Source organism: Oncorhynchus kisutch, linkage group LG20 (genome assembly GCF_002021735.2).
Source record: "Oncorhynchus kisutch isolate 150728-3 linkage group LG20, Okis_V2, whole genome shotgun sequence".
NCBI lineage: Eukaryota > Metazoa > Chordata > Actinopteri > Salmoniformes > Salmonidae > Oncorhynchus > Oncorhynchus kisutch.
Window position 1 is genome coordinate 19,527,730 of NC_034193.2, and position 9,812 is coordinate 19,537,541.

The 9,812-nt window shown below is 38.2% G+C and overlaps 2 protein-coding genes across 3 annotated transcripts; both read right to left on the reverse strand.

Annotated features, from left to right (window-relative positions):
- Nucleotides 1-1,953: 1,953 nt before the first annotated feature.
- Nucleotides 1,954-4,176, reverse strand: LOC109866084 (homeobox protein Hox-B5b-like). Its single transcript, XM_020454638.2, has 2 exons — nt 3,436-4,176; nt 1,954-2,913 (listed from the first exon to the last, which is right to left on the reverse strand). Exons 1-2 carry the CDS (start codon nt 4,025-4,027, stop codon nt 2,666-2,668), a joined length of 840 nt encoding a protein of 279 aa, XP_020310227.1. The 5' UTR covers nt 4,028-4,176; the 3' UTR covers nt 1,954-2,665.
- A 516-nt stretch (nt 4,177-4,692) lies between these two features.
- LOC109866086 (homeobox protein Hox-B6b-like) lies at nt 4,693-9,457 on the reverse strand. 2 transcript variants are annotated; one of them, XM_020454639.2, is made up of 2 exons: nt 6,302-6,775; nt 4,693-5,744 (listed from the first exon to the last, which is right to left on the reverse strand). In XM_020454639.2, exons 1-2 carry the CDS (start codon nt 6,717-6,719, stop codon nt 5,491-5,493), a joined length of 672 nt encoding a protein of 223 aa, XP_020310228.1. In that variant the 5' UTR covers nt 6,720-6,775; the 3' UTR covers nt 4,693-5,490. The 2 variants fall into 2 exon arrangements, 1 of the variants encoding a protein (XP_020310228.1); XR_004204563.1 differs by lacking the exon at nt 6,302-6,775 and adding an exon at nt 9,017-9,457 and having other exon boundaries at nt 5,635-5,744.
- Between the last annotated feature and the right edge of the window lie 355 nt (nt 9,458-9,812).

Here is a 9,812-nt window from a genome sequence, read left to right on the forward strand (position 1 = left end):
ACATCAGTAAACCGCTTGCCAACACCGACGCTATATACCTTGTCTGCGGTTGTGAGGCTAGTTGGATGTACTGCCAAATTCTCTAAAATTATGTTGGAGGCGGCTTATGCTAGAGAAATTAACATTCAATTCTCCGGCAACAGCTCTGCAGTCAGCATGCCAATTGCACCTCCCTTAAAACTTGAGACATCTGTGGCATTGTGTTGTGTGACAAAAAAACAAACACATTTTAGAGTGGCCTTTTAAAGTGGCCAACAGAACAAGCTTCTTGATATGCCACACCTGTCAGGTGGATGGATTATCTTGGCAAATGGAGAAATGCTCACTAACAGGGATGTAAACAAATTTGTGCACAACATTTGAAAGAAATAAGCTTTTTGTGCATACAGAACATTTCTGGGATCTTTTATTTCAGCTCATGAAACACGGGACCAATACTTTACATGTTGCGTTTATATTTTTGTTCAGTGTGGAATTATTAAGCCTAATATTTATATGATTAGACCTCCATATATCCAGCATCATTTATTCAAATCGACTGAGGTCTGATTCCCAACGTTTACAGTGGATTCACCTATCCTGTCCTTGGAGAGAGACGCACTGTTCAAAGGCGTATCTTGGAGATTGATGGGACACACAAAACCCTGTTCAAGTTCGTGCTTTACCTTAGGCCACGCTTTTATCAAGACGGTCTAATTTTTGGAACCAGACTTGAATTTCACTTCAAGTTTTTGTCAGTTTTCTGACTTGAGTCTATAGGCCAGAGACATGCATTATCCAATTGCCCTTCTCATACCAGCACCCATGACACTGAATACACGAGGTTCAATGCAGTCATTGCAGAAATTGAATTAGTTTGTGTCCTGTTCGTGAAGAGGCAGAATTTCTTCCTGTTTTACGCTGACCAAAATGAATGAATTCTTATTTGCTGGTGTTTATAGATAAGTCGATTGCAAATCCATGGATCCTCAAAATATTTTATTTTGAGGCTAATTCCAACATGAATGAATAAGATATGTTTGGTTTATAATCATAGACAGTGGAACACTTATTTAAATGTATCACTGCATTTCTGATATGAACTTTCTATCCTGATATCGAGGATATCGCCACTGCCCAGACTAGTGCTGTACAGTCCACAACCCTTTCTAATCCCTTCGCAGCAGTTAAACCGTCACTTTCATTCAAGAATGTGAATTATATAGTACATTGTCTACTCCCCAAAACCATAAAACTAACTTTATGGACCCCACGTGACCTTTCAGAGTCAGTGAAGGGATTATATGTTCTACGGTACGGAGGCATTTAGTAAATTCGAGCCATGTACCTGTAAGATAGCCTACATGATGGGACATTTGATGGGGAAACGAATAACTAAATACAAGCAAACAGAAGTGCGACTCAACCCAAAGAAGTCAATAAGAGGGTAAGTTTAAAAGCTTTAGAGTTTGTTTTTCTGGTAAATAATGGCAGCATGGAACCAATAATGAATCTAACCTTGACATGGTGGGCACATTATAGGTGCATGGTTAAAACAATATAGCTTGGACGAAAACAATGCAAATATTTAAATCAGCAACAACCTGCCTCAAATGTAATTCACGTCATAGGCCTATACAAAAAAAAGTAATCTTAAGCCAATGATAAGCATGAAAACTTCTATGGAAATTATTATTGCTAATATGTTATTTTATAGCAATGTAAAACAGTACAAAATCTATAGGAACATGTTGTTTATAAAGTTAATTTGTTTAATCGTGTGGCAAGGTTAAGTAAGCCTAAATTGTTGATACAAGATGTCCAAAATGCCATGAAGGGTTTACGTTCACCAGTGGTATAGCCTATGTGTCTATAGAATAGTGCATTAAAACATGTGTAGACCTAATTAATTAATTTACTATATGTTAAATGAAGAAGAGGTTAATTAATTGCAATTACTATGCTTCAAATATATCAAGCGATGGAGAGAAACTTTATTTCCAAATCTATAGATTCACATAGAAATACAAAAAGCTTAATTGGCAAAATCTTTACCATCACTGTAGGCGTATAATCCACAGAATACAACTCCCTTCCTGTCCACTATACAAATTGATCACATTGAAAAGGTTCAATACATTTATGCAACCTAATAAGTACTTAGTTCTAAACAATTACAATGGGATATATTTGTGCACAACGTGTCATAGGCTACATAACAGATTTACCTGTATTTTTAAACCTGGAAAACGTACTGCGCTGACCACGATAATCAAGCATAAATACAGCATTATAAACGTACACTGAAGCGCTTTGAATGATCCCATCATCTATAGGTTTACATTCAATGAAGAGCAGCTTATGTTTTGGAAACATAGACTACTGTACACTTTACACCTGTTAGAATGTTTAGAAATTACACAATATAGGCTAACAGCTCACGTGAAACATGACAACATTCAAGAGATAAAACAGAGCACATGACTTTATACTACCCTTAGACAATGAGTCTAACATTTTTCTAGTTCCAAAGATAACTACAGGCTACCGTAACACAACGTCAAACTAAACGTCTGTTAAAGACCACAGAATATTTTTTCGTCTAAAATCACAACAACATGCTGAAAGGTGCTGCGCTGTAGCTTACAGTACTCCGGATGTCCCCCGTATCACTTGTAGTTCGAGCTCAGTTATGGAACGCGCTACCTCCTGTAACCAGGCTCATACTTTTCAGTTTATTGTCTTTCTTCCATTTCATCCTTCGATTCTGAAACCAGATTTTTATTTGTCGTTCCGTGAGGCACAACGTGTGGGCTATCTCTATTCTCCTCCTCCGGGTTAGGTATCTATTGAAGTGAAATTCTTTCTCCAGCTCTAGCGTCTGGTAGCGGGTATACGCTGTTCGGGCCCTTTTCCCATCTGGTCCAGCCATTTCTAAATTGCATGAAAAATCCAAATTAGAAGTGGACAACAGATGGTGGAAATAGGATTTTAAACATTTGAAAAGGAAACATGTTTAACAGCACATATGAAATATTAAGCAATTCTGGGTGTTGAATAGGCTGCATGCGGGCGCGTGCCATGCACGGATTGTCGCACAACTATCCTACATGACCAGAAATAGAACTTGCATTCAGCTATAGCCTAAACATAAATACCCACCAATTTTCCAACATTTAAACAATGTTTCTTTAAGTTAATCTTTATTACAATTAAAATATACTTTAATAGGCTAACAATTATTGTTTTTATCTTCCACTAAGAAGTATATTGCACTGGACAATATCATAAAAGCAAATCCGTGGCCATATCCTACCATCCTTACGGAGTTCATGCAACACTTGACATATTTATGACGCTACAAATTTGGACTATAGAAAAGCACATCAGCGAGCATGCAATTCACTCCAAAGCAAGACCACCACAAAACACAGTAAAAGTAGGCTATGTATGTACCATGGTTAATGTGCAGTTTCCGCATCCATGGGAATATTTGCGGCGTTTGGCAATCGTTTGAGATTGTCGTGGAGGTTGCGTTATTGGACTCCTGTTGTAGTTGTTGTGCCCGGGCAGCCATGCTGCTGGTACTGCTTGTGTGCGCGCCTTCCTCGGTCTCAGAGACAACGCTGGTATCCTCTATCTCTGTAAAATGACTGTTGTTGCCTTTGTTGAGATTATTGTTGGCGATCGAGGTCGTGCTCCGGTCAGGTGGAGGAGAGGGGCTTTTTAGTTCCAAAGACTCGCGGTTGACGCAAGGAAGGGGATCTGGAGACGAAAGCGAGCAGGTCGGCAATCTGTACCGGGCATCCGGGCCAGTGGACGGAAAACCACGGCTATCCTCTCCAACAGCCGCGAAGTGGCTACCAGTGTCGGGGCGATTTACGGTTAGGTCCATGCCATTGTAGTTGCATCCGAAAGACCCAGAGTGCATGGTGCCAGGGTCCCTGAACGTACCGTTCACAGTGCCGTTAGTCCCATAATTTAGTAACTGATAGTCGGAGCCATTCGGATAGCGCCCTGAAAACGAGTTAACAAAGTAAGAGCTCATTTGCTTGTTTTTAAAGGCTCGATTTGTAGATCTTTGTCGCTATAATCCTCTGCTTCACGATTTATGATGTAATCATGAATTATAGCAATGAAGCCTACTGTACTTTGCCAGGTATGCGGCCAAATATGGGAGAGCGCTCGGGAATCACGTGCATTTGTTGACCAGTCGTAAATTCTCACTGATGACTTCAAGAGGTAATTCATGCTCTATGGTTACAAATGATGACGAAATGATGGTCGTTATGCTCGAGTCAATGGTGCCTCCCCATTGCGCCCTGAGATCCATGTAGGCAGACAGCGTCATCTACTGGCAGTGGAGGTAACTGTCAGAGAGGGTGCTCAATACTTTTTTTCATTGTTCTTTTTTTTTTAACATTGACTGTTCTAGGACACAAAAGTAGGCTAAACTATTTTACCAATAGGTATCTCAGACAGGTATGCCAGTATAAAAAAGTTAAACAAAAATATATATTATAGTAGGCCTAATACACTAGGCATTTGTATCATTAAAGAGAGACTTGCCTATTTAAATGTCTGGCTTGCTCAACTAGGTCAATTTTACAGGACATAGTGATAATAATAACTATTATAAGACTATTGCCTTCACATCAGTAAAACAAGAAAACTTTCTATGAAATATTTACAGAAATTACCAACGCTTTATTTGCATTTACAAAAGACAACAAAAACATGTCTTACATAATATTGCACACGACATCCAGATGGCAAGAGCACAATAAACAACTTGTGAAAACATTATCCAGTTGAATATGACAAAGCGATGTAAAAGCCTAAAACAAACAAAATACAACACACACTATGGTAGGCTATTAGGCCAAAGCATCTCTCTTGTATCGATAATGGGGCATAACATTTTTTGCTTCAAAAATATTTAATTATCGAGTATTTTGACTAGGCTTGTTTTTGCACTTCTCCAACGCCGCTCCAGGAAACCAGTATGTGCGAGTGTAGGCCTATTTCACGATCGTCATCAGTTACCACAACCACAAAGTCATAAACCCCGCCTATTTCTGCAATTGATTTTCCTAAAATGTGAATTTATACCTTTACCACACTTCTAACCTTAACCACACTACCTAACCGTAAATTAAGACCACATTTATGTTTTCATGAATTTTTACGATATAGCCAATTTTGACTTTGTGGATGTGGTAAACCCTACTTTACTTTCAAGCAACAATATTGACAAAACAAAAAATACAAACACAATCAAATAAGAATAGGCTAGCCAGCTTCAGTTGTTTTTAACCTGTTTCTAACCAACAGACGTTATTTCATCGTGCAAATATATTTATCTAGTAGGCCTATTTACATATTTTCACAAACATGTGTAGGCCTATGCAGCCATTTAATAAAAACAACAAACAACAATAATTAAACATCTCTCAATTCATGGTACAACAGTTATAGGATGGCTTGTGTAGCTTTTTTACTCAGTGTCTTTTAATCCGTCTGTTTTTCCTCCTCTTCATCGCTGGGTTTCGAAGGATTCATAACTTTGTTCTCCTTTTTCCACTTCATTCTGCGATTCTGGAACCAAATCTTTATCTGACGTTCAGTGAGACACAGAGCATGCGAAATCTCGATTCGACGACGCCTGGTGAGATACCTATTGAAATGGAACTCTTTCTCGAGCTCAAGAGTCTGGTATCGAGTATAGGTCTGACGGCCCCTGCGTCCACTGCTGCCCAATGTCCCTACAAACAAAGAATAGCAAACCAAATCCAGCAATTATGTAAGAAACAAAGCCATGGAATGGCTGGATACCTTTACACTATCATCGCTGTTATAGACTATTGCTACAATCACTATTATGGATGTAATAAATTAGCCTATATACACACGTGTAAAATAGCCTCCATTAGTAAAACCTTAAATAGCCTAGTTGAAATTATCCATTTGATTCACATGATAGCCCACTGTATTTTGACAGGTAAAAGCGTTTCCTATACAAAACAAATGTATCTGTTAATATATTTTTCATGTCAATCACGTTCTCGGCGATAGAATGCAATACATATCACAGTCATCAAATCATCATGCATGTGTTCACACAACGACTTGTAAAATTCTTCCTTTTTTCCCCCGTCTTAATTTCAAAGCAATAGTTATTTATAAGCAACAATGCCAGGCAACACTGTTACAGTAGTCATCTGATTGATAGGCAACATGCTGACTGTACACCCCCTTTCAATAAATGAACAATAAAACACGTTAAACGTTAACAAAAATCAAAAGTAAAGGTTTCACTGACCGGCGGTGCAAGAATTCATCCTTTGCATCCACGGATAAAGCAGAGAAGACTTGTCGTCCACAGCAGTGGTTATGTTTACATTCTGCTCGAGGCACTCTGACTTGCGCTGGTCCTGAGTTAAAAAGAGCGGCTGCTCCTCTCGATTTGCGAAAGCGCACGAGCGGTCACTGTAAAAAGTGGCAGCTGTATAGTCGCAGGGAGCGCTGGTGCTGGGGCGACCGTAGATACCAGTGGTTTGCTGGTAATATGAGGTTGGGTATACCTTCTCTTGCATATTGGCAGCTCCATATGTAGCGTTGGAAAAGTGTCTTAAAGGGTCAGTATATCCGGAGGAATATAAAGGTATCTGAGCGAGGAGAGACTCCTGTCCTCCGGGCAGAGAAGCAGGAAAAGTTGAGTTGACAAAATAGGAACTCATTGGATGGACAAATATGCTCCGAGGAATATGATTTGTAATGTTTTATAGTCCAAGTGGTTTTGCCATTACTTTATCGGAGATTTGGTTTTAGCTGAAGGGGGCTTGCGAGGTGCCACTCAATAGGGCAGAAGGGAACTGTACCATCTGATCAACGTCCGGCCAATCGCGAGCGTCTGGTTGCAATATTGCTCTCATGGGGGGGCTCTTGTTGCGCACAGGGGTCCCCAGTGACTCGAAACGAAGCGCCCAGGCTTCTCGCGCAGTCTTTCCACATATCAAATGAGCTTGCGCCCTCTGATTCATTCAACATTGAAGCATTTCGTTTTCGTTCTTAATTTTCCTTGCAAACAAACGATATAAATACATAATGCTGGCAACACCACCCTACCCTCTCTCCCCACACACACACACCACACACACACACACACGACCCTTATATGATCTTAATTCGATCTTTGGTTTGCATGAAATAATCACTGTTCAATTTCCCATTTTATCAAACTGACTTAAGAAGAATAATGTTGTTGTTCGTTGGGGTTCTTTCATTTACCCACAAATGTAAAGTATTGATTACTAGAAGTAGGCTAGTTGCACAATCAAAAGTGGGCCTATTCAATTGATCCAGCTGAATTTCTACTTTCATGCAGCTGTTATTTTAAGCTGTTTGACATCATTTATGTTTCATCAGTCGTTCATGTATAAGTCAACGTGTTCGTTATGTTTTCTAGGTATTCCCACACTGGCCGGATAAAAAGTAAAACACGACCAAGACGTCTACACTGACAAATCAACTCACAAAAGGCAAAAGGATTTTCTAACTGACCAAGGCCAATGCAGAGGATATTACACATTGGTTTAAACATTCATCACTAAAAGATTGCGGTTCATGTTTCGGGAACCTGTAGGCCTAAGTAGACCACATTACATGCAGCATGTTTGATTATTAACCACTAAAATAAAGAATCTATGTTTTTGAATATTATCAAATAAATATATTTACATGTATATAAACATTGTCATTAGTCATTATCGAATCTAGTCTGATATTATTTTGACTGCTTCTTATATCAGTAGACCCATATTATTGAGTTGAATAATATTATTTAATATTTATTACGCTATTATCGTTATTTTGTTGGACTAAAAAGTTCAATACATTTGAATAAATAAACAACGCCATTTTCTTTTTCCAATCAATATTATTTTCTTTCACTGTAAAAACCTTGTTTAAGATGATATTTCAACAAAATCATTTTGTATTATCTAAACTTGATACTTAATAGTCTGTGTAGACTTCCTTCAACAAAATTATGTTTCCACAACTAATCAAACATTTTAGCTAAGTATCCTACGACTTGTCCGTATACAGAATGACAGTTATTGAACGTCAATAGCGTTTGTGCAAAATACATTTTAGTTCGCGTTAGTTTAATTTGAAAAAATAAATAAATAAATAATAATAATAATTTGTACCAATAAGCCAATATGTCATTCTGAAAGCTTCTGTCTCAAGAATTCGGTGTCCAAATGTAGGCTTATTGTCGCCACTAGATGGAGTCAAAGAGAAATACACGAGATCAGGTTGTAAAGAAAATGTGCCAGCATACTGCTGTGTAAATGGAGTGAATAACATACAGTTGATCAATTAATTGATTGAGGCTTGACAATAATGTTGATGATGATGATGATGACGACGTCGAATAGTGCAGATGATTGGAAAGTGGATTCTGAAAAATTACATTGGACCATTGAGAACATCGCTTACATCATGTCTCAATTTTACTCTTTAAATGACCCATAAAACATGTTGGTTATGAGTCAATTGTTGCATATCTACTTAGCATTACAGCTAGCTCAAAGGTAATACAAACGTAGGCTACACACAATAACATTATTTTTTTAAACACTGTACATCATGGAAATCTAAATATTTTGGGTTGTCTGATTTTCAGTGTGCGCACATGATTGTGGCAGCTTCCAAGAGGTATCATATAGGCCTACCTATTTATCTGAAACCTTTGTCAAAATACTAAATGCATTTAGGCCACAGTCACCCGCCAAAGATACTGCTGCCATCTTGCCACTAACACACTATAGGTATTGCAAATCGATACAATGCTTGTACACTTTAGGACACTAGCCATTTTGTATGCTACCAATGTTACATTTGTAACGGTTTTTATCTAACATAATTTGCACCCCATGACCTACTCAACATTTTATCATTTTAAAAACCTTATAAGACAGGCTTCAAGTATGATTGTTGCGATATAGGACATTGAGATTTGACGACCTACCTTTTGTTGATAATTCATCATTCCACATGTGGGTATTCCGGATGTGATTATCACGGTTCTTTTTACGTCTTCCATTACTGTTAATTTGGTATATTGCATACGGTAAGTAGCAATAACTAAACGATTCCCTCTGTGATGTATTAAAAAAATGAACTATTCCATTGTCCTTGCGAATATTGAGTCTTCTTTGACGGTGCAATTCAGAGATAGCCACATTAGCATAGGCTAACATTGGATGAGAGATTCCTCATTGACTCCATCTCTCAGTTGGTGGAGCTCCGTAGATACAAACACATTTCTACCAGAATTCAAGTGTAGCTTATACAAGAGCCAAGAAAACGAAGGTGTTACTGAATGAGCGGTCGAAAACAGACAGCTGCAATATAACCTCAAGGGGGGAAAAGTTCCCTGTCCAGAGTCCACATGACCAACCTCGGCCAATCCCAGAACCCAGACAGTCGTAAAGTTCCATCATAAAGTTGTACATTTTCATTAGCAGACTCTAATTTATAGCATTTTTCTGGAATGCTTCAATAGAAGGCATTTTTTTCTCCATCGCCATCTTTTTCTTTCAAAGATGGGAAAGCATTTTGGGCTTTTTATAAAGCTACGTTGTCTTTTAAGCGAAATGGCTAGGTCTATAATATTTCAGTCCGGTATCCTATTTAGAGCATTTGATGATAAATCCTTATCAGTTGAATATTAGGCTTCAAAAAAGAGGAAACGTTTGACCATATTGTAGTTCCACACAATAGCATATAGCATTATGTAAAACATGTTTGGTTACAATTGACAT

What these genes read in the sequence shown, in the direction of transcription:
- LOC109866084 (XM_020454638.2), bottom strand. Translation starts at nt 4,027, where the DNA reads ATGAGCTCTTACTTTGTTAACTCGTTTTCAGGGCGCTATCCGAATGGC. An exon ending in GAAACTGCACATTAACCATG is followed by an intron (nt 2,914 to 3,435) that starts GTACATACATAG and finishes CATGCAATTTAG; the next exon opens with AAATGGCTGGACCAGATGGG.
- LOC109866086 (XM_020454639.2), bottom strand. Translation starts at nt 6,719, where the DNA reads ATGAGTTCCTATTTTGTCAACTCAACTTTTCCTGCTTCTCTGCCCGGA. An exon ending in GATGAATTCTTGCACCGCCG is followed by an intron (nt 5,745 to 6,301) that starts GTCAGTGAAACC and finishes CTTTGTTTGTAG; the next exon opens with GGACATTGGGCAGCAGTGGA.